The sequence below is a fragment of the Melopsittacus undulatus genome, chromosome 11, assembly GCF_012275295.1.
Source record: "Melopsittacus undulatus isolate bMelUnd1 chromosome 11, bMelUnd1.mat.Z, whole genome shotgun sequence".
Classification (NCBI taxonomy): domain Eukaryota; kingdom Metazoa; phylum Chordata; class Aves; order Psittaciformes; family Psittaculidae; genus Melopsittacus; species Melopsittacus undulatus.
The window spans coordinates 10,688,662-10,712,084 of NC_047537.1; the positions used below are offsets into that span (position 1 = coordinate 10,688,662).

The following is a 23,423-nucleotide window of genomic DNA, read 5'->3' on the forward strand; positions in this document are numbered from 1 at the left end:
GAGCCCAAAGGGCTGCAGCTGAGGCAGGGCTGAAAAGCCAGGCTGCAAATCCTCCAGGGAGGGAGTGCTCAGCAGAGCAGGGTGTCCCAGCCTGAGACTGCCAAAAGAGCAGCCATGCCCTAGAGAATGGCTTCAGGCCTTGCTAGGGAAAGGGAAAATCCCATACCTGTATGCGGGATTTGCATTTCCCATACCCATATATGAGATTTGTATTTTAAAACTGGCTTTGCAAGTGCAGAGGTGGGAGCATGTTGTTGTGGCTGTTCTTGCAGGTTGGAGGAGGAATGGACCACAAAGCCAAGGCCCTTGTAGGTCTTCTGGCAGCCACTTGTGTCTTCAGCTTCATCGCCCTCATTCTGAGCATCGTGAATGTGAAGGACGTGATTCTGCCTCCCAGCACCAAGGTAGGGTCCTTGGAGGGAGCCGCCTGCTCTCATGTGGATGCTGGCTGCCCCTTGGTAGAGGATTTTCCCTGGGTTTCAGGCAGGCTTGAGCCCAGAAAGCTCCAAGGGCTGGAGCAGCTCTGCTCAGGAGCCAGGCTGAGAGAGCTGGGCTGGGGCAGCCTGGACAAGAGAAGGCTCCTGAAGGGGAGACCTGAGAGCAGCTCCAGTGCCTAAAGGGGCTGCAGGAAAGCTGGAGAGGGGCTTGGGACAAGGGCCTGTAGGGACAGGCCAAGGGGAATGGCTTGAACCTGCCCAAGGGGAGACTGAGATGAGCTCTTAGGCAGAAGCTGTTCCCTGTGAGGGTGCTGAGGCGCTGGCACAGGGTGCCCAGAGAAGCTGTGGCTGCCCCATCCCTGGCAGTGTTCAAGGCCAGGTTGGACATGTCCAAGGTGTCCATCCTGGAACTGGATGAGCTTTAATGTCCCTTCCAACACAAACCAGGCTGGGATTCTACGGGGACAAGCTCTTGCACAGGCTGCCCTGTGTCTGGCAGAGTTCTGTCACTGCCTGACCCTACAGCACATTCAGCCCTTTCACTGGAGCTCAAAGGGCTTGTGGTGGACCCTTGTCCTCAGCACAGTGATTGCAGTACCACAGGGCTCTCCCTCTTCTGGTGCCACTCTTGACCATCTGAGCTTCCCCTGCCCCAGGAGCAATGCTGGCTCTGCTGACAGCACCCCCTGACAGTCCCTGTCCCCTCTGCCCCCAGTACGGGCTGGTGTTTGATGCCGGCTCCACGCACACAGCTCTCTACATCTACCGGTGGCGTGCGGACAAGGAGAACGGCACCGGCATCGTATCCCAGGTGGAGACGTGCACTGCAGCAGGTGAGTGCCGGGATGTGCTGTCCCTCTCCCTGCCCCTGCTCCATGCAGGGATCCTTCACCAGGGTGCCTGCCCTGCAGCACCAAGCGGGTTGGCTGGTTCATGCCGGGTGAGGTGAATGGTGAATACCCTAAGGGCAGTTATTAATCTATTGGGTATTTATAAATACCCAAAGGCACATCTGTTCCTATTGCAAATATGCTCTCAGACTGGTCTTTCTGGAGGGAATGACCAGGATTGTGAGGGAGGTAGGGTTAGCTAAATGGTACATGGAGCTGCACTAGGACTGGCAAAGGCCACCGGGCAAGGACAGAGATGCCAGGACAGGGGCTGGGAGAGCTCTGAGCTCATCTTAACCTCACATCCAGGCAGGTCAGTTACTGGTTAACTGCAGGGGTCCAGCAGAGAGCAAAGTGTAATGGAGATGGGCTAATGGCACTAATGGTGTGCAGAGCTAGGGAAAGGTAAATAGTGGTATTTCCACCCCAGAGCCTGTCCCTGCCCTCCACAGGATCACACTGGCTGCTCAGATCTGCTGCCAGCTTAAAAAATAGGAACTCAAACAAGCATACACTCTGCACACAGCAGGAGAGAGGAGAGCCTGCCCCTTCCCCAAGGGAATAGGGAAGTGCTGTGTTTGCTGAGCGAGTACTGCAGGAATGCCAGGCTGTGTCAGGCAGTTCCACCTACCTGCATTAAACAAGAGCTCAGCATCACAAGGTACAGTGCTGCCCTTTGCTGTGTGTGGAGCAGGAGCTGCCTGAAGCTGTAGCACACTTGCTGCCTCCACGGAGGTCGGCTCTGAGCACTGCCCGGCCAGGACATGCATGCAAGGGCATGAAGAGACTGGGAATGAAGGGACAAACCCCTGGGGGCTTCATGCGTTGACAGTTCCGCACTATCCCGTCCATCCTGGATGTCACTGACCTGGCTCCATCACACGGGGCTCTCCTGCAGGACCCGGCATCTCCAGCTATGCAGATGACCCTGCCGGGGCCGGAGCCAGCCTGAAGCCCTGCCTGGACAAGGCCATGGAGATCATCCCGGCAGAGCAGCAGCGGGAGACCCCCACCTACCTGGGGGCCACAGCAGGCATGCGGCTGCTGAGGTACAGCACAGCCCGGAGCCGGCACCTCCAACCTCCCCACCACGAGCTTCTGCACCGGAGCTCGGGCAGGGGCTGGGCTGGGGCTGGGGACAGTGTGGGGGCTGTCCTGGGGGCCACGGGGATGAGCAGAGCATCCACATCTGCAGCCTATGGGGTGTCCAAGAGAGACGCTCACTGCCCATGGGGAAACCCCACGGCCCTTGTCCCTCCAGGCCCTTGTCCCAAGCCCCTCTCCAGCTTTCCTGCAGCCCCTTTAGGCACTGGAGCTGCTCTCAGGTCTCCCCTTCAGGAGCCTTCTCATGTCCAGGCTGCCCCAGCCCAGCTCTCTCAGCCTGGCTCCAGAGCAGAGCTGCTCCAGCCCTCACAGCATCTCCGTGGCCTCGTCTGCCAGCACCTCCTGTGCCAGACTTGCCATGACCCTTCCTGTGTTCTCAGGCCGAGCCCACAGGCAGCATTTTTAGGGGCACTCCCAGCACAGCACAGGAGGGATCTGCTGGCTTTGCCCTCTCTCTGCTCCTTGGTAGCAGCCGCAGCCGCTCGCCATCAGCCCCGCGCTGGAGCTGCCCGGCCATCGCCTCCTCCACTCGCAGTGTCCATCTCCTTCCCCGGGCAGGGAGCAGAACAGCACCAAGGCCCAGCAGGTGTTTGCCGAGGTGGCCAAGACCATTGGCGAGTACCCGGTGGAGTTCCGCGGAGCTCAGGTCCTGACGGGGAATGAGGAGGGCTCCTTTGGCTGGATCAGCGTCAACTTCCTGCTGGAGACACTCGTCAAGGTGCGTGCTTGGGCAGAGGGCTCAGGGATGAGCAGTGACATCCCTGTGTGAGCCCCAGCCTGGTTTCTGTATTCCCAGACATGAGGAATACGTAGGTGTGGGGTGCTTGTCACATAGGTAAATGTAGCCTGTGGTTGTGAGCTGCATGTGATTAATGCAATCAAGAGTCTGTGTCCTTTTGCCTGGCCCTGTGCTCTCTGCCTACACATGAATCAGATCTGGTATCACAGGGATGCAGCATCTCCAGACCGCAGATCAAAGTGTTACTCTTTCCCTCCTCAAAGTCTCTGTATTCCAGCTGATGTGCAGCAACCGAGAGGCCAGACCTCACCTAGTGCTTTACAGACACCTATGTGGGTTGAGGAGGGTAGTAGGCAGGAAGGACTTAAACAGGGAGACAGGATGTTGAAGGTCCCTCAGGGACTTCTGAGCCCACAAAGCCTTGAGGGAAGGGACAGGGACTGTGATTATCTCCAGCTCAGACTAACACTTGCTGTCTTGTCGGGCCAGTATTCCTTTGCAGAGAAATGGGAACATCCTCAGGATGCTGAAGTTTTCGGAGCTCTGGACCTTGGAGGTGCCTCAACACAAATAACCTTCCAGCCTGGAGTCACCATTGAGGACAAGAACACCTCTGTCTTCTTCAGGCTGTATGGCACCAACTATTCGCTCTACACCCACAGCTACCTCTGCTATGGGCAGACACAGGCCTTGAAGAGGCTGCTGGCAGCTCTCCACCAGGTGCTGCAGGCTGGAGCTGGTCATCAGGAGCTGCTCAACCACTTCCCATTGCCATCAACAATATCTTCCAGAAATTTTGGCCATTCCTGTGGAAAAAGTGTTAAGGAATTGGGAATTCAAAATCCTGGGAAAAGCTTAGATTTTATCTGCTGAACAAAAATGCTCTCTCATTTGGATGGGAAGTGGTGGTGGTTCCCTGCCAGGTTCCTTCTCCCCAGATGTTGACACGTAATAGCATCTTCCATCATTTCCCAAGCCCAGCTGTATCCTCAAGCTCTTTCCTGTCCCTGTTCACACGCCCTTCCTTAGTTTCTGTTCCCAGAGAAGATTCCCAGCATACACAGCTCCACTATTGGGCAGTGTCCTTCTGCCTCACCTCAGACAGAGCACACAGCCCAGTGCAGCGGGAGGCAGAGATGCTCAAGGAGCATGCAGGTGGGATGTACCTTTGGTCCTTTCTGTGCTAGGACCAGAGCGGGGACAGAGTGAATGCCAGAGCAACCAGCTCTGCATGCAGGGAGGGAGCAGGCTACCAATCCCATGGGATGCAGTCTGGCAGGAGCATCACCACTCAGCAGAGCTCAGTGGGGCAGACAAAGTCATGCAAAGGATGGCTCCTACTTCTCAAATTGTCCTAGGGTCTAGATCCTGTTCCAAAAAGCAGGATTGAGTCCCTGTCTAAGCACAGGATGGGCTGTGGGTCAGACCTCACTGGCCCCACTAATGGCTCTCTCCCTCTCCAGGCCAGCCCATCCACTGCACAGATCTCACACCCCTGCTACCCCAGGGGGTACCAGGAGAACATCACCACGGCAGAGCTCTACGACAGCCCCTGTGTGCGCGCCCCGAGCAGCCCCAGCGCCGTGCAGCTCCTCAGGGTGATGGGGACAGGGGAGCCAGCAGCGTGCAGCGCTGCCATCCAGCAGCTCTTCAACCTCAGCTGCGGGGCCAACAGCACGTGTGGGTTCAACGGGGTCTATCAGCCACCCGTGCGGGGACAGTTCTTCGTAAGGAGCCTCCATCCCTGGGGATGTGGCAGGGGAATAGGGCTGGGTGGGATTCTCCTCTGCCACCGGCTGTGGGGAGAGAGGCAACCCCAGGGCTGATCCCATCTGCAGCCTCTTCTGTGCTGGAAGGTGGCTTCTGCTTCATGCGATGCCCCAGCCCCTCCAGGGGAAAATCCTGTCCCAGGGAGCGAGTCTGAGCTGGCTTAGAGTGTGAGCAGCAGCACCAGGGCTTGTCAACCAGCTCCAAGGTAGACCATCAAGTGGGTGCGGGGTGCAGAATCCTGGGGAATCTGGGAATCTGCCCCCAAGCTAGAGGAGACTCTGGGTGTTTTATTTTGGGGTGAGGAAGTGTAGCTCTTACCACCTCCCTGTATTCCCCAGGCCTTCGCTGGATTCTACTACACCTTCTACTTCCTGAACCTGACCAGCCAGCAGTCTCTAAAGGATGTCAACTCCACAGTCCAGGCCTTCTGCAAGAAGGACTGGGCAGAGGTGAGAGCCCTGTGAGGGGCAGAAAGGAGCCCTGTGATTGTCCTATCCCAACTCTCAGCCCAAGAAGGCAATGTCCTGCTGTCCCCTGGGCTAGGCAGGGCTCCTGAGCATCTCATTCCCTGTTGCACTGTGTCCCCTGATGGCCCCACAGCTGGTGGAGACCTTTCCACAGGAGAAGGGATATCTACACAAGTACTGCTCCACAGCCATTTACATCTTGACACTGCTGCTTGATGGCTACAAGTTCAGTGAGCACACGTGGAGCAACATCCATTTCAGGCGGCAGGTAAGGACCCTCTGGGCTCTGCATCCTTGCCCTGGCCCCAGCACATGTCCAGGAGCAGCATCCCTGGAGTCCCCTGCACCAGAAATGTGTCCCTATCACATCCTGCTGCCCAGTGACCCCAGCCCAGCTTCACTCTTCCTTCCCTGTTCCAAACCTCTGACACCAGCTTGTTCTCACTCACTCAGTTGTGAACATAAGCTAATTTTAAGTGGGTTGGAGAAGTGCACAGGATTTGGCTATGCTGGTGTCTGATGTGAGGTAGGATTGACTCAAGCATCAGAGAGCTGATGGTGGCCCCATGACCCATTTGAACCAGAATAGGACCAAATTTGAAGGATCATGGGGGAGGAAGAAAGCTCAGATCCAAAAAAATGTTCACAGAAGTAGTTCTGGACCAGAGCAGTCATTATCAGAATCCTAGCCTGGTTTGTGTTGGAAGGAACCTTAAAGCTCATCCACTTCCAACCCCTGCCACAGGCAGGGACACCTTTCACTAGAGCAGCTTGCTCCAAGCCCCATCCAACCTGGCCTGGTTCATCCACATTCATCTGCACTTCAGCCCTTGGGAAGGGGGGAAAGCTCTTTCTGTATTTGGGGCTGGTAAGATCAGGTTCACCACAGCCAGGTCCATGTGTGAAATCACAGCTGGGCAGCTCATGGGAGAGCCCCTTGGACCAAAGCCACCTGTGGCTGGGAGAGGCACTTTTGGATGACCTTTGCTCCCTCACCTCAGGCAGCAAACACAGACATTGGGTGGACGCTGGGCTTCATGCTGAACCTCACCAACATGATCCCCACAGAGGCTCTGGAACACGTCAAAGGGCAGCAGCCTAGTCTGTGGGCAGGTGCTGTCTCCTGCATTGTGCTGGCCACCGTGGCAGGCCTGGTGACTGGGTTCCTCCCGTGTTTCCGCAAAAGCAAGTAGCTTCCAGCCTCCTGACCAGAGGCATCCTGCCCACCAAACCAGGCAGGGATGTGCTGCAAAAGAAGGTGGAAGAGGGAGAAGAATGAGGGCATTAGACCTATCTCCATTGCTCAGGATGTCTAATTGGGTCATCTCTATGAAGATGCTGAAGATGACAAAGATGTCTTGAGCTCTCTGAGTACCTCCAAGAGGAAGACTCCTTCAATCTGGCTGATAAAAGCTGACTGAGACTTGGCAGCTGCATGAAGCCAGATCAACCCAAACTAGAAATAAAAACCATTTTGTTTTTCAGATAGGAAAGTCTCCAACCAGCCTCACACGGTTTCCTGCTGGGCTGCAATCCCAACAGCCACGGGAGACAACTGGTGATGAAGAGCAGTAGCGGCCACCTAAAGTCTTGAGGAGATGAGTGACCTTACCTCTATCTTGCCCCTTGCAACTCTGCTACAGTATGTGACAGTATCTACCCAAAGACACTGTCAGGTGTCTTTAAAACTATTTACTGCCCTACCTCAGCAGAAAAATGCAAGTGGAGGTTGACTGAAGAGCTGCCAACTGTGGCTCAGGTTTATTTGATATTCCAGTTACACAGCTCAGCTCTGTCAGACATCAAATCCATAAAGGGTTCCAGCTCCAGGCACTTAAGTGGTTCATCCAGCTCAGCAGAGCCCAGGGGCAGGAACCAGATGGTCACATCATTCCTCCCAGCTCCAGCTCAGCAGCCCCCTGTCCAGCCCTCCAAAGGGCTGCTCTGAGCAGGGGTGTTCCCCAGCTACCTCTCCTCTGCACTGCAAGACCCCTTCTGCCCATGCGCATGAAGGAACATCCAGGCAGGACCTAAGGGCTTGAGGAAAGAGTCAAAACCATCTGGACTGAGGAACAGTCAGAGCCCTTTGGCTCTGGCAGATCTGCAGGGTATTTCCTATGGAAGATGATACATGGTGGTCCTAACCCAAGGTGTTATCCCATTCATGCCACTGGAAACAGGTTAGAAATGCCATCTAAAAGAGCAGCATCTCTGGGTGGTGGAGATAAGGACATGTGAACCAAAGGCCTGGGGACCAGGGCTTGGCCTCCTGCTCACAATCTTTGGCTTCAATAGGGTGAGACTCAGCCCTCCAGCCTGAATTTGAGCAACATGGAGAGGGGGTAAAGGCCTCCATTCACAGGAACCTCTTCCCACCCAGAAGGTCTGAGTCAGTGGTACTTGGACATTTTCCATAACCAAACATCAGATCCCTCTCCCTTCTCTCAGCCCTGCACAGGCACATCTTTGGCAGCATAAGCACAGAGGTAAAAATGACAGGTCTGGGAACTGGCTGTAGAAGATGCTGTTGGACTGCTGGAGCTGACCCCATGGGATCTGTGAGTGAGGGACATCTCCTGTCCAGGTTCAGCAGAGCTCCTGGCTGTTCTGGCTGGGGCCTGAATAAGCTGAGACTGGTGCCTCCCACCACTGGGAGACAGTGCAGTCAGGCAGGAAAAGGCTCCTGTTTGCTATAGGAAGGCAGCACCACAACTGGTCTGGGTTGCAAAGCATTTGGGGAAGATGCCAGTCTTGCCATTGCAGTGTCCTTCCAGCCAGTCCTCATTCACTGGGAAAACATAAAGGAGCAGCATGAGCCTTGAGGCAGCACTGGAGAGGCATCTACTCCCCAGCCATCTGCAGCAGACTCAAAGCCTGCTCCAGCACAAGCCTGCAGACAGGACTGGAGAGCTACCTTCAGAGAGAACATCCAGCACATCTCCCTTGCTGAAGTCCAGGTCCCCTGGTCCCTGTGCAGGGTAGGAGTGCTGAGCCAGCATCCGGTAGAGGATGGGTCTGCCCGAGTGGGACTCTGAGTCCTACAGGAGAGTTAGCATGAAGGTTGCAAGGCAAAGCAGAGATGTGAGCCCAGCACAGCAAAGGAGATGGTCACAGCCCACGTACCTGACAACACAGCACCAGCCTGCCATCCATCAGCTGCTGCCACATCCTCCCTAGATCCTCCTCTCCCAAAACTGCTCCCAATTCTTTGCCATCTGAATTCCTGTAGCTGCAAGAGTTCGTTAACACAGCTCAAATCATCTCACTTAAAGCCTAGCTCTGAGGCCAGCCTAGCCCTCTACTATCTCCAGCCTTCTAAGTCCCCCTTGTAAGCCAGCTCTAAGCTTTGCACATGGATGTGGGGCCCACCTACATATTCAGTGGGCAAAAAGGGGAAAACCCTCAACTCCTCACACGTTTACTTGAGGGGAAGATCCTAAAATCTCCTGACTACACTGTGTGCCCCCAGGGGTGTCACATCGGGGAGGCAACACCCCAGGACCAAAAGACACTTATACCTGACTCCCAAATTGCTCTGCATTGATTCTCATGTATCTCAAAGGCTGAGCTGAGCAGCAGAAAACCAATGGACAACATCTGCATCTGCACAGAGTTCCTGTTCCCCCATTTCCTGACCATGGCAGAGTGCCCTGGGAAAGATCCTTCAGGCTTCCAAAGCCCAAGAGCATATGATGTTCTCCTAACCACAAGCCATGGTAAGGGTGGCCCTGAAAGGAAGGCTGTGTGCTCAGCCTTTGCTGAATCTCTGCTCGAGTGTTTTGACCATGACAGACCCCAATTAAATGTTCTCAGGAGACTAGACAGAGTTGGGTGCCTGTATCTTAGAGTTATAGAATGGTTTGGGCTGGAAAGGACCTTAAAACTCATCCAGTTCCAACTCCCTGTCATGGGCAGGGACCCCTTCCACTGGAGCAGCTTGCTCCAAGCCCCTGTGTCCAACCTGGCCTTGAACACTGCCAGGGATGGGGCAGCCACAGCTTCTCTGGGCACCCTATGCCAGCACCTCAGCACCCTCACAGGGAAGAACTTCTGCCTTATATTCAACCTAAATCTCCCCTGTTTAAGTTTAAACCCATTCCCCCTTGTCCTGTCACTACAGTTCCTGATGAAGAGTCCCTCTCCAGCATTCTTATAGTCCCCTTCAGACACTGGAAGCTGCTCTGATGTCTCCACGCAGCTTCTCTTCTCCAGGCAGAAGAGCCCCAGTGTTCTCAGCCTGTCTTCATACAGGACGCGCTCCAGCCCCTGACCATCCCCGTGGCCCTTACACCCTCAGGGGGGTGGCTGCTGCACTCTGTCACCCACCTGAGCCTCCCTCGCTGTGCCTGCTGCCCCAGGCGCTCCTGTAGCAGTGCCCGCAGGTCCTGCAGCGTTGGCGCTGCACCAGCCCTCAGCACCACTGTGCACTCGCAGGACACCCGCAGCACCATGGGCCTGGCTGTGCTGGGGGAAGCGTCCCCACAAGTCACTGGGATCTGTTGAGAGAGGTGGCACTGTGCATAGTGTGGTTATTCAGACTATGTCACCTCTCCTGTCAACAGAGGCAACATAGACACAACCCCTCATCTCAGTGCTACCATGTAATGGTAGTGTACCATCAGAGGGGCAACTAGGGATCCAAAGCTTGGGATCAACTGTTCCTCCCATGACCCAGGAAGCCTATTTCTGGGTCTGATCACACAGGTACCTCCCAACCTCAAGCCCATCTGAGTAGGGTTCCAATTCCTCCAGTCAGCTGCAGAGGTGCAGCCAGTTCCCATGCTGTGCTGCCTCCTGTCTGAAGCTGAACAAAAAGCTGCTCCAAAAGCCCTGCAAAGAGGGTGGCAAAGTGAGCAGAGCTCATCTGCAGCTGGCACTGCCAGAGGTGCTGTTCCAAAGTGGACACAGGAGCAATTCCAGCACCATCATACACAATGGTTGGTAATGAGATGGAGGTGCATTAGAGAACAGCATCCCAGAACACAAATAAGAATGAATTGTGGTACCCAGACTGTCAGGAGCAGAAAATTCTGCACAGGAGGATGGAGGGAGGGCCAGCAGGTAGTTCAAAGACACCTCTTCCAAAATAGGCTGTGAAGTGTGTGCCCAAGGATATTGCTGTGTCTGGGGCTCTTGGCTCCTTGGGGAGTGCCACAATGGCACTACCCTGCTAAGCCTCAACCTTGTTGCATGGTCACAAACTTGGAAGTGGTGGAGGAATGAACCCATGGGAGACTCTCTTTGGAATGGGAAAATGGGCAGAGGAAGAGGGTTTTTTTCAGGTGATGTTGGGCCAGCTCAGGAATTTTAGAGGATTTGGTCAGGAATCTGGCATTTTTCATAGCCTTGACTTCTTGAAGCTGTGCCAGCTTGTGGAACAACTTACCTTGGAGTCCGTTTGAGCACCAGCACCATTTACAGGGGCATTTTCTCCCTCAGGAGATTCTGAAGAACAAAACAAGAGCAGAGGAACAGCACCCACAGTCAGCAGAGACTCTGCACCTCTTCTGCAACCCCCAGCACACAGGCAGCTAACACTGCAGTGGGCAACCAGCCTCCCCATACACCCCAAAGCAGGGGTGGGCACAGCTCCAAGTCACACCCACTGAGGTCCCTGTCCTGGGGACTACCTGGCTCCTGCTTCACGTGGAGTCGGCTGGGAGGCACCTGGGCAGGAGGGAGAGGAATCCCATTGTTGATCTTCTGCAACAGAAGGTCAGAAAGGAGTGAGCAGAAGGCACTGGAGACTGGACGAGGCTGTTGTGCATGACAGAGGCTGCAGTCAGTTATAAATGCATGGGTGTAATCCCAGAGAGAGCACCAGGAAGACCAGTTTATTAACTGGCTGGATGAGGTGGAGCACTCAGAATGGTCTCTGCAGCTCCTGTGGGTAGCAGGCCTGATGAGAGGTTTGGTGGGACACCTCCTTGCCTCTTGCTCCTTGCTGGGTTGGTGTTGGAGCAGAAGGAGGCTGCTCACACTGTGCTGAGGGTTCTCCCCACCATCTGCCAGCTCACCTGGGCACTTGGGCAGGTTCATAGTGAGACAGCCATGGAGCAAATGCCCAAGCACGGGCTGTGACCAGAGATTCATCTGGGGGGAAAAACTGGGAATCACAGCAGCATCACAACAACTGTGAGCTTCCAAAAATCTCTCACAAGAAACAGGGGTCTGAGTTGCACCTTTCTACACTGTTTTCAGATGGAAAATTATTTGGATCATGTGTGGACATGTCTGCGGTGGAGAGATGAAGGAAGTTTTCCTAAGTCAAAGGTGAATGTTAAGGCTTAGTGCATGGCCCTAAGGCAAAAAGCAGTGCCTCTAAGGTACTACTGTCCCACTGAAGGAGATTAACCTGCTCTTTGCTGGTGAACCAGAAGGTGTGAGCCCTCCTCACCTGCTTCTGTGCTATACCGACTGGCTGCACACACCATGGGAGCAGGCAGGATAAACAGAAGCCTTAAGCCCTCAAACTCATCCAGTGGCACAACAAGTTACAGTGGTCAGGAGAGCCATGGCAGCTGCTCATCTTTGTGTGCCCCATCAGCCCATGGTGGATAAGAGCCAACAACTCCTAGATCAGCTGGTGGTACAAGCCACTGTGGCTTTTAAGTCTTCTGTTGTTCCTGTTCAAGAGCACTTGATCTTCAGTCAAGGTTTCTCAGTACTTCATACTGTGTGTCTCTTACACGGCTGTCCTGTCCTGTGATAATCTTACACAGAAGTGTCCCAGATGTACCTCTTGGTCCCTTCCTCATCCCTGCTTGCAAGGCTGTCAGCTCACCCATTTATCCATCTTTGAGGCAGGCTCCAGGAGAGAGCTGGGAATGCGCAGCTTCTGCAGGACACAAAGAAGACTGAGACATGAGCTGCTGCTGTGGCAGGCTCAGCCCCAGCCCACCCAGCCCCACTTTCTGTAAGTCCCCACTCTGCATTGCTTCTGCCCTTGCAAACCACCCCTGCCTGCAGCAACTGAAATGTGCTCACAGGGGCCCAGGGTCTCATACAGTAATCCATAGGATTCATGCTCAGATATTGCTGACAAAATCCCATGGTTCTTTTGCATGTTTTTCTGATGAAAGCAGTGATGCTGCTGGAGTGGCTGGGATGTAACAGCCCAAACACCCTGCTCCTGAAACGAATGCTTGGGCAGAGAGGAGCAAGGATACTGAGGGATACCAGTGCAGCAGCATCTGTGTCTTCCGCCAATCACTGCTCTAGAGCTCCCAATTTCAACTGATCATTGTAATTATGCTTTTTGTTTCCCCAGTGTCTATTATTTTACCTTTTTTTTGACTTTGAATTTCATTTGACACTTCACTGAGCTTCAACAAGCACACTCAGACAGTTCTGTAACTGTTCACTGTCAGCTCCAGCTGCTTTAAGCTATGCCTATTGTTTGACTGCAATGGAACATTGTCACCTTAAGGAGAACTACATCCCCATCGCTATTACTACATCCTTTAGGAATATGCTAAACGCTTAGATCACAGGAGATTCTCTGTGGGGACGTCCTTTCTCTAAAAAGAAAGAAATAAAATCCTGTTCATTTATGCCTATTCTTCTATATTTCAACCTGTCACCAGCACTCAGGGCACTGCCTGCTCAAGCTGTTCAAGCAGCTCGTTGGGGTTTTAGTGAAGAATCTTCTGACTTTTTTTGGAAATATAGGCAGATAGTACTGGCTCAAGCTAATCTACTGGCTCTTCCAAAGCATTTCAGTAGACATGTGAGAAATGGCTTCTGTCAGTAAAAGATTTTCCATGATGTATGTGTGTGTTCCTGTTCAATCTGTTTGCACTATAGTTCCCTGGTCTGCAGAAAGATGTCAGATTTGCTCAACTTTAATTCCTTAGGTTTTCTCTAGAGCCCTTTATAAAACCTGTCTGCACAGCTGAAATCCTTCCAGAGCCTTCCTAAAGTTAAAGTAACTGAGGCACTACACACCAGGTAAGGACTGGCTGCTCTCCTCAGCTCCCGCAGAGCTCTCTGGTGACAAATACTGCTCTAAATGGTGGTCCTTGGTGAGGTCTGTTATCTCACAGAATCCCACAGTAGGATTTTGCATGGTGGAAAGCAAAACTGCCCCAAAAATGCCCACGTGGAGCTATAGAGGTGAATGGCAGGAGATGGTGGGAGCCCAGTGTCAGAGAAATCTACAGTTAGCAGCTGGTCTGTGGAAATGAGCTCCTGAACTCATTCTCTGCAGAGCTACAGGGTGCACAGGGAATGTGCTCAGAGAGTTGCAGTAAGCTCCTGTCCAGGCCTCTGTGGTCTCTGCTGGTGGGGATGGGCTGAAAAGCCCACCCACTGTACTTACCTGTCCATCATGTATGGCTGTAGCCCAGCCATCCCCTCCTCTTGTCAGCACAAAGACCAAGCTGCTGGCTCTCACTGCGAGCTTCTCTGAGTCCTCAGGATAGTAATGGGACAACACCCGGTAGTAGCCTGACTCACTTTCTCTGGAAAGAGAGAATGAGAACACCTTTACTAACCCTGGAGGTCTGGTGCTGGATGCTTTGGTCCAGAACACTGCACTGATCCAAACTGTCCCATGCCAAATGTTTCACGTGTTGGGAAATGATGATTTCCATTGCTACTCTTTGGTCCAACTGGGAACAAAAGAGCCTGGAAAACACTGATTTTCCAAATGCAGCTGCTCTATTTTCATTGCACTGATAAATGTTCTCCAGGTCAAAGTAATTATTAAGCTCAGCATGAAGTGCTGCTGGTACAAGATCACCAGGACAAATGGTTTCATGTTTTTGCAACCAAGGCTGATTTTGGCTCAGCAGGGCTGGGAGGGGATATCTGGAAGTCTTGTCCTGGGCACTAGGATGGGGCAGCAGAGCATCCTCTGCCACAGACCTGGGCAGGGCCCATAACCTCTCTCTGCTTCCATTCCCTGGCCACGGCATGATCCAGGCCTGTCCCACAAGACTCCTGCAAGTCAACTCCTGCAAACTACCCCGAGATTCTTGCATGAGAGATGCCACCTGCACTGCAGTGTCTTTGGCAGCCACAAAAGCCTTTGCATGTTTGTCATTCTCTCCACCCTCGGTGAGAAGTGGGTGTAGATTCCACAGGCTCTTCAGACAAAGATATCAGAGAACAAAATGTAACCTTCTGAACAGAAATAGTGAGACAAGGGTTAGACCAAGATGGAACTGAACACTTACAGCAGAGCATCAGCACCAGGTTCATAAAAGCCCTGTTTCTGTGGGAGAAACAACAGCATATATTTATAACAATACCTTACACAGGAACAGTACCACCTTCTTTTCTGTCCCTCTGAATACCACACTGTGGTGTTTCGTCTTTGCTTTTAACCATATTTGTCACACCACAGCATTCAGACAGAAATCTGCTGCTCCACACTTTACCAGGATGTACGTTTTATTTCTCCCCCTTCCTCTTTATCCCATAAGGAGATGAATAACAAAATATCTTCCCTTCCCTTGGTTCTAAGGAACTTGTATTATAGTGCAAGGCAGCCATGCTTATGCTGACAAATCCAGTGATGTGCTGGGCAAGCACGTGTTGAGCACAGCAAAGTCTCCACTGCTGTTTTGACATGGCAAAGAGACAAAAATGCATCCTCAGAGGATTGGAGACTCACATCACTGAGTCCCTTCCAGACAATGCTGAAGCCCATCTGGCTTTGAATGGCCCCATGGAGCCAGTCTGATACTGCACCGTTTCCTTCGTCAGTGTGTTCTTACGCTGATGGTGTTAGAATCTGAGGCCCTACCTGGAGCTCCATTCCTCCTTTCACAGCTTTGTCCTGCTCACCTGAGGCCTGAGAGGCTCGAAGCCAATGTACTCGTCATTGGGAATGATGGATGAGATCACCTGTTGGGAGGACAAAGCAATGACTGAATCCAGGCTGGACGAGGAGACTCTCAAACTTTGTGCTAGGTTACCTACTTGGACTGATTTCCTTCTGGTATCCTATGGTCAGGCATAAAGTAGAGCCACACACATAGTGGAAAAAGCAGACCTGGATTCCCAGAACAGCTTTAACCATTCTTGTCCCTGTTTTTTGAGCCTTTTCAAAGCTTCTTTAAAAGTACGTGAGTGAATTACTTTTCCTTCCCTTTCCTTTATTCCCATTGGAGCTCTCTGTCCTGTGGCACTTCCGCTGCCTGCACTGGTCCCAGAAGGGATCAGATAAATTCTTTGCTGACTTGCATTAAGGGATGTGACAAAGCATTTGTCTCCCAGGTGCCTGCCTGTCCCACTGGGAATGCAGTAGTGCGTAGGAGCATGCTGGAAGAACATGTTCCTCTTGAAAATCTCCTTGTCAGCACAAGGATGGTCACAGGGTTCCCTAAGGACCTGCTCAGCTTTTTCAGAGTTCCAGGTGACCAAGACTGGGAAGGGGTTTTAGCACAAAGGGCAGTTTTGACAGAAAAGGTGGCAATTTAACAGATTATAGCCTCTGTGTCTCAGATGCCTTGACCCTGACAGTCCTGCTCTGGGGTCTCCGTCAGCACAGTGAGCAGTGGAGCAACCAACAGTAATGCTCTCTGGAGAGCTCAGAAGGTGAGACCTGAAGCTGCTTGTTGTTAATCTTAGTGATCACATGCCTGTTACCTTGGGTTTACCCAGGAAGTCTTTTGAATCCAGCTGTTCAACTTCCTTCTTTCGTGGTCTGAAAAATTCCCCCAGAGGAACCTGCATGGGCTCTAAAAATAGATGGTTCTAGAGCAGGGAAAGCAGAGAACGGAAAAGCCACCAGTGAATGTTAAATGAAAGATAACAGCAGTGAAAAGCAAGTAAAGCTTCCTTATGTAAGATCAGCTCCAGGAAGACACTGGGGCAAAAATTACATCTGTGAACTTGAGAAAGGTCACTCAGGTTTACTGAGCATGTGTAAACCCAGCAGCCATTACCTGGTGATGAGTCAAAGACGGACTCTGTTAGCATGGGATGGGTGGGAAGGGAGCGCAGTGGAATCAGGTTTCTTAAACAAATCTTCTGCAAAGTTTTTCTACTTGATTTCAAATGTTGTTATTTTCTCCCCTGTTCAAAGACTGAGTAGCAAGCTAACAGCAAATATAAATGATACACTAATGTAAAGCACAAATGTGATGCTAGAAAACATGATCAGATCTTAGAAAGGATACAAGTAAGATAAGGAAGTATGAAGAAAGTAAAATAATGAACTCTCCAGGAAGAGTATATCAGAGACCTGCAAGTTTTTCCTGGTCACCAAAGAGCTGACTAGGGACTAGAAAGCAAAACCCCCAACCTGAGAGGCTATACCATAATTCTTCACTATGATGTTGCTGTGCTATGAAACACCTGGGGCTGATAGAGTACTTGATTAGCTGAAGCACTAGTTTGGTCAAGCATCACAAGCAAATTGCTTTGACTGTTACCAGGTGACCAAGCAGAAAAGAAAACCCAAACACACAATTAGCACATTCTTACCTCCTGTGTCTTAACTTCAACCCAATGTACATACCCAGGAACTCACAGAGGGGCTCTTACCTGCACCTGCTGAAAGGCCAGGTCCAGGATTGCTGTTCTTCCTTCAGGTCTCCACACAACAGCCTTGTCCAGGGTGACTCTGGCCTCCTGCCACTGCTGCAGCTGGCACTGGGCTGCTGCAGTGCTATACAGGACCTGGAGAGGGCAAGGAGAGAACAGAACTGAGGGCTGAGACCCAGCTGCACCTATCACAGACTAGCAGAACTCAGCCAAACTAGATGGTCCAGGCACTGGAACATCACAGGTACAGCAGCCGCCATCTACTCCCTACTGGTTACATAGCTGAACAAAACCTCCATATTTAGAGTGGAAAGACAGAAAAGCTGTACCTCTGTACCTCCAGGCTGGCTGCTGGAGCTGCCAGCTCTGTTCAAGCCAAGGAGAAACATGGGGAACACCAGATGAAGACTGGTATCACAAAAGTTTTAATCTTCATGCAGCTGAAAGGCCAGGAAGATTCTTGTGTTTCTTCCTACAGGCAACTAGGTAATACTTTACTGTGCACAGTAATTCTGACTCCCTTTCACTGCAAAATAGCTTGACTGAAACTATTTCACATTGTGGTGGGCTGTGAATGTGCAGATTGTCAGCTGTAGCTTGTTACCCTTTAGCAGCATGTAAGTATGTTGAGTGGTGAAGTGGCAAAGTGTGGGAGTAGCACAGACTGGGTGTTGGGAAGCCTTGATCCATATGCTAATTAAGAGTGGGAGATCTCTTCTTGTCACTGCCCAACAGTCAGTGTATGGAAAAGCTGCTGGCCCACAAGGCAGAAGTGTGGCCTCATCGACCTGCTGTCAGATAGCTTGCTATATTACAAGACAGGATTATCAGCCTGTCAATTGCTGTGTGGTTCCTGGGTGCAAGCAGTGCTTGGAACAGAGGTGCAACTAATAGGATGCTTTTCCTTTGCTCCTTTATCATGACAGTAGCAAATGGCAGTTTGGGGGTGGTGGGGAAAGGCAATTCTGAACATCTACAGGAACTGCAGGGATGCTGCCTCTTGGAGAGGCAAGGCAGCAGTTCTCACTCAGCTCAGAAGTGGTACAGCCTTGCAAGAGGCAAATAGTTTAGGATTTTCCAACCACACAGCACATTTCCCTATGAGGATCAACTGCAGCACCTGAGAGGCCACGCATGGGGAAAGCCGATGGTGCAGTTCTGCAGGAGGATTGGTTGTGTTTTGGAAATGAGCTGCAGGTAGATGTAAGAGTGAGATTCAGTTGACTCAGGATGCAGATCCCAAGCCTGGAGTGTCAGTCTTGTGAGAGCACATGCCCTGGCAATGCCCACAGCATGTGGAGTGAGGGACTGCATGTTCATACCAGGAAAGGCACCAGCCTCCTTGGGATGGCCTGGGGCACTCCTGCAGCCCGAAACCTTCCAAAGGGACTAAGTTTCTAAGTGTATGTGAGCTCAGAGGAGGCAGTGCTGCGGTCCTGAAACTGCTAAAGCCAGTGAGGTTTGGGTAATAGCACAAATGCCAAGGATGACTTCTTCCTGCCAGGTGTAAGGTGCACGAAAGTTGACTGAGACTGAAGGGGTGTCTGGGCATGCTTGACTTGAGTTACGCAATACCTCTTCAACCCTGCGGAAGTAAAGAATTAAATACTTTCCTGCATCTGCCTTTCAGTCTCTGTGTGCAGACTGAGGAGAGAAAACAAAGTGAACCCTCAGAGTACAGCTTCTAGAAGTCTTTTACACTCCAAATATTACAAATATTCACAGCCAATTCAGACTTAGTTTCCGAACAGGCAGGTTGACTCCATGTCACAGTGTAAGAGCTGCAGAACAAAGAGTTACAGAAGCAAAACCAAGCAGACAGCCCAGTGTGTGAATTTAGACACAGAGGAAAAGTGAAGATCAGTTGCTACAGCTGGAAAAACAGGCTTTCATGCACATAAGCTTCTTACAGTACTCCTTATGGACCAATTCTGTTCCCATCTGTCTACATTTCAGCCTATTTCAGCTTTCAAAGCTGAGGAGTTCACAAAACTTACATAGATATTTACATGCACATAAGTCTAAATATTATATGCATACACAGACAAGCCAAAAAAAACAACCCAATACACAAAGTTCTATGCATCTGCTCTGAAAAACTTTACTTTTCAAACTGTACAATTTGCTGAACTCTTCAGAGGTGAGATTGTTTTATGACTTTTATGATTAAGTTCTGTTTTTACTGTTCTAATGCACTGTCCTGGAAAGCTCCTGGGTTACTAATGCCTACTAATCCCCACCAGCACAGTGGAAGGGCTGCTCTGACAGGCTGACTCTTACCTCCCATGCATAGAGGATGTGCCTCAGCCCCAGCTGCTTGTAATCAATGAAGGGATTTTTTCTTAGGTGACTGAAAGCCATATGATAATCAGAGAGAGCTTCTTCATACCTGCAGTGCAGAGATGACAAAAGAACATGAGACTAGAAAAACTGAATACTGGTTAAGAAGTTTGCATGTGGAATCCTCATGAGGTTCAACAAGACCAAGTACCACGTCCTGTCTCTGGGTTGGGGCAATCTCAAGCACAAACAGGCTGGGGAGAAAGGGGATGGAGCAGCCTGAGGGGAAGGACTTAGGGGTGTTGGGTGAGAAGCTCCCCATGACCCGGCTTCAGTGTGCACTTGAGCCCAAAACCTCCCTGCGCTGGGCTGCACCTCTAGAGTGTGAGCAGCAGCGCAGGGAGGCAATCCTGCCCCTCTGCTGTGCTCTGGGGAGACCCCCCCTGCAGCCCTGATCTGGGGCAGCAGCACAAGAGGGACCTGGAGCTGTTGGAGCTATGCCAGAGGAGGCCATGGAGATGCTGCAAGGGCTGGAGCAGCTCTGCTCTGGAGCCAGGCTGAGAGAGCTGGGCTGGGGCAGCCTGGACAAGAGAAGGCTCCTGAAGGGGAGACCTGAGAGCAGCTCCAGTGCCTAAAGGGGCTACAGAAAACCTGGAGAGGGGCTTGGGACAAGGGCCTGTAGGGACAGGCCAAGGGGAATGGCTTGAACCTGCCCGAGGGGAGACTGAGATGAGCTTTTAGGCAGAAGCTGTTCCCTGTGAGGGTGCTGAGGTGCTGGCACAAGGTGCCCAGAGAAGCAGAGTGGAGCAGCTTGGACCACCCCTGACTGCAGCTCTGCTGCAGAGGGACAGAGCTTGAAGCTGCTTGAAAGGCAGCTGTGGGTGCAGAACTGCTCAGTTTAACTCCGTCCCAGAAATAAAGGTAGTCATTTTGTCAAAATTAAGGCCTGGAAAACATGGGGAAAATAACAGGAAAGAGAATAACTGAACATGAAGGTAAGAGAGATCTGCAAAATCCTCCACCCACCTGTCTGAGCAGGATGTCACTGTGATTTAACTGTGCAAACAATGAGTAATCAATCCCATGACATTAATGGAGCAATCCCAACATTAAATCAAGGAGCCTGAGATTTGGCCCACAAAATCTACTCTTAGCAGTGAGTGGGAGTCGGACACTTTGCTGCAGCTAGATGTGTAGGGAGGCCAGACTTGGGGGTCCCATGTGAATATTCACCAAGCAGCATAATTACGTATTTTCATTCCCAAAATAAATCTGAATGGCAATGTGAATCCTGGCAGGCCCCCCACCCCAGCTCCCCCAACCCTCCCCCAGGAGTAGCTTCTTTCTTTCTGTGTATGGGACAGTAATGTCATGTATTAGCCACCCTTGGGGCTGGGAGTTGCGCAGCTCCTGTCTTGTCAGCTTTGTCAGAAATAAGACTTGCCGACTTCTGACGCAGTTTACAAGGTCAAACCTGACCTTAAGAACTGTTTAAGATTGCTGGAAGAAGTGAATTTTAGATTCACAGAATAAAATCTGACTAAAAGGAGAAAACTGAAAACTGAAGCAGACATGCACCTCACCTTCCCAGCTGCAGATGGACAAACCCCCTCTGAAAGAAGCCTACAGCTAGAGAGCTGTCCTTGGCAATGGTGTCATTGAATGCCTAAGGAGAAAAACAGACACGTCATAGAATCGCAGACTGGTTTGGGTGGGAAAGGACCTTAAAACTCATCCAGTTCTAACCTCCTGCCACAGGTAGGGACACCTTCCAGTTGTCCTTGTCCCAAACCCCTCTTCAGCTTTCCTGCAGCCCCTTTAGGCACTGGAGCTGCTCTCAGGTCTCCCCTTCAGGAGCCTTCTCTTGTCTAGGCTGCCCCAGCCCAGCTCTCTCAGCCTGGCTCCAGAGCAGAGCTGCTCCAGCCCTCACAGCATCTCCATGGCCTCCTCTGGCCTCGCTCCAACAGCTCCACATCCCTCTTGTGTTGTTGCCCCAGAGGATCACAAGGATTGGTTTGGATCTCTCCTGCTGACGTCTGGATATGTGCATCCATGCAGCCACATCCAAGCTGCTCATGTGCTGGGTACAGCAGCCATCCCTGTGCTTGTGACCAGCTCCCCAGGACTGACAAGCTCAGGGCTGTGATCTGGACAGGAGGCAGCTCCAAGTTCAGGTCTTGGCTCTGTATGAGCTGAGTTTCAGGTTTTTATCCTTCCTTGGTAAAATGGACTGGACTTAAATGAGCTACATTTGCCATATAGCATCTTTAATGGGAAAACTGTGTTGCTTGGAGCAGACTGCCCTGACAGTGGGAGCACCAGGACTAGCTAGGCTTTGGAAGGCTGTTTGAAGCAGGCTATGGTGATGGGTATGTGAAAGGATGCAAAGGAGAAAACTGAAGGGCTTCACACAATGCACCTCTAAGTCCCTATTTCAGGCCAGCTTCACAGCTAAGTACAGGCAAGTATTAGCAAAGTTGGCAGCAGCTCATGGCTGATGGTTCTAAGTAACACTGTGCTGGGAACACAGTCTTAATGTCTTTGAGAGAGCTAGAAGGTGTGCTCCTTCACTTAACCATTTCAAGGAGATGGTGTGGAGGAAACGAATCAAGCCTGAAACTCCAGACTTTCCTGATACTGCCTAGAAAGGGATAGCATTGCAGGGGTGAAAATATGTTGCAGGAGGTCAGGGAGGGACTGCACATCAGGGTGCAGGCTTCTCCTGTGACTCAAAACACCATATTTAACAGTCTGCTTTACTGTGCTATAAAAGACCTTGTCCCTGCCCATGGCAAGGGGTTAGAACTTGATGATCTTTGGGTCCTTTCCAACCCTAACTATTCTATGATTCTAAAACAACAACCAACCATTGTCCTACAGGAAAATACAGCTGAGATTCTTCCCAGTCAGTGCCCATTCATCACTAGAGTCTCTCTGAGCACCACTGTGCTGCACTCACTGTTGTCCCTTACTTGCAGCAAGTATCCTGCCCAGGCCCCATGGCTCTGCCCCAGCACCTCCAGCACAGCCTGAGCTCTTCTTTATGCTTTAAGAAATGGCTTATGTGCCTCTCTTCACTGGGCAGCTGAGACACAGACAGACAGATGTGCAAATGTGCTAAGTGCTGTAAGAAAAAGGCTTCTCCTCAGGGCCCTTACCCGCCCCAGCACAGGCTCCTACTTTTCCTTGCCGAGGGCAGTGTTTTTCCAGCAGAGCAGTTTCTTTTTGGCAGCTGTGACTGCTTGTGCAGCACTGTCTGAGGACACACGTGGCTGGAGGGCCCTCAGTCTTTGTCCATCACCTCTCACATTCCTGCTATTAGTGGGAAATGCAGGTCACCAAAATCAGAAGGATGTGGAGCTGTTGGAACGAGGCCAGAGGAAGCCACAGAGATGCTGCAAGGGCTGGAGCAGCTCTGCTCTGGAGCCAGGCTGAGAGAGCTGGGCTGGGGCAGCCTGGACAAGAGAAGGCTCCTGAAGGGGAGACCTGAGAGCAGCTCCAGTGCCTAAAGGGGCTGCAGGAAAGCTGGAGAGGGGCTTGGGACAAGGGCCTGTAGGGACAGGCCAAGGGGAATGGCTTGAACCTGCCCGAGGGGAGACTGAGATGAGCTTTTAGGCAGAAGCTGTTCCCTGTGAGGGTGCTGAGGTGCTGGCACAGGGTGCCCAGAGAAGCTGTGGCTGCCCCATCCCTGGCAGTGTTCAAGGCCAGGTTGGACACAGGGGCTTGGAGCAAACTGCTCCAGTGGAAGGTGTCCCTGCCTGTGGCAGGGGTTGGAGCTGGAGGAGCTTTAAGATCCCTTCAGACACAAACCAGGCTGGAATGACAAACGCTGGGTTTTAGCTCGGTCTCAGCGGCAGTCTCTCAGGGATGTATCCCGCAGCCACTCTTCCACCCCAGACCCTCAGGTCCCCGCTCCCGTCGCTCACCCTGAGCGCCGCCTCGGGCCTCTCCGCCAGCAGGTGCACGCAGCCCATGTTGAAGCAGATCCTGGCCGGCGGGCCCGGGATAGCGGCGAAGATGTCGAGGGCCGTCTCCCAGTCCCCGCCCTCGGCTGCCAGCACTCCCTGGTGCCAGCGCCTCACCAGCTCCCGGTAGGCCATGGCCGGCGGCAGCTCCCGCTCTGGGCCGCCCCGGTGTCCGTGGCTCGGCCTCACCTGCAGGGCGGGGAAGGGCGGGGCAGGAAGTGTTTCTGTCCCGGTCCGACCTCCCCTTCCCCGTCCAGCCCCTCGGCGGGAACCGG

General features: G+C 52.1%; 2 protein-coding genes across 4 annotated transcripts; one reads left to right on the top strand and one right to left on the bottom strand.

Moving 5' to 3' along the window:
* The first annotated feature begins 278 nt into the window (after nucleotides 1-278).
* Nucleotides 279-7,145, top strand: LOC115946499 (ectonucleoside triphosphate diphosphohydrolase 8). The gene is made up of 9 exons (XM_034067379.1): nucleotides 279-404; nucleotides 1,153-1,270; nucleotides 2,226-2,376; nucleotides 2,990-3,149; nucleotides 3,660-3,890; nucleotides 4,634-4,897; nucleotides 5,279-5,389; nucleotides 5,541-5,675; nucleotides 6,409-7,145. The coding sequence occupies exons 1-9, from the start codon at nucleotides 285-287 to the stop codon at nucleotides 6,598-6,600; spliced, it is 1,482 nt and encodes a 493-aa protein (XP_033923270.1). The 5' UTR covers nucleotides 279-284; the 3' UTR covers nucleotides 6,601-7,145.
* On the bottom strand, nucleotides 7,142-23,367 carry NOXA1 (NADPH oxidase activator 1). Of its 3 annotated transcripts, none has more exons than XM_034067377.1 (15): nucleotides 23,110-23,367; nucleotides 20,767-20,849; nucleotides 19,184-19,292; nucleotides 16,904-17,038; nucleotides 16,004-16,111; nucleotides 15,200-15,259; nucleotides 14,587-14,624; nucleotides 13,728-13,869; nucleotides 12,192-12,245; nucleotides 11,038-11,110; nucleotides 10,794-10,852; nucleotides 9,734-9,903; nucleotides 8,531-8,630; nucleotides 8,322-8,445; nucleotides 7,142-8,195 (listed from the first exon to the last, which is right to left on the bottom strand). In XM_034067377.1, the coding sequence occupies exons 1-15, from the start codon at nucleotides 23,281-23,283 to the stop codon at nucleotides 8,098-8,100; spliced, it is 1,527 nt and encodes a 508-aa protein (XP_033923268.1). In that variant the 5' UTR covers nucleotides 23,284-23,367; the 3' UTR covers nucleotides 7,142-8,097. The 3 variants fall into 3 exon arrangements, with proteins under 3 accessions (XP_033923268.1, XP_033923267.1, XP_033923269.1); XM_034067376.1 differs by having other exon boundaries at nucleotides 8,531-8,636; XM_034067378.1 differs by lacking the exon at nucleotides 16,004-16,111 and having other exon boundaries at nucleotides 8,531-8,636.
* Between the last annotated feature and the right edge of the window lie 56 nt (nucleotides 23,368-23,423).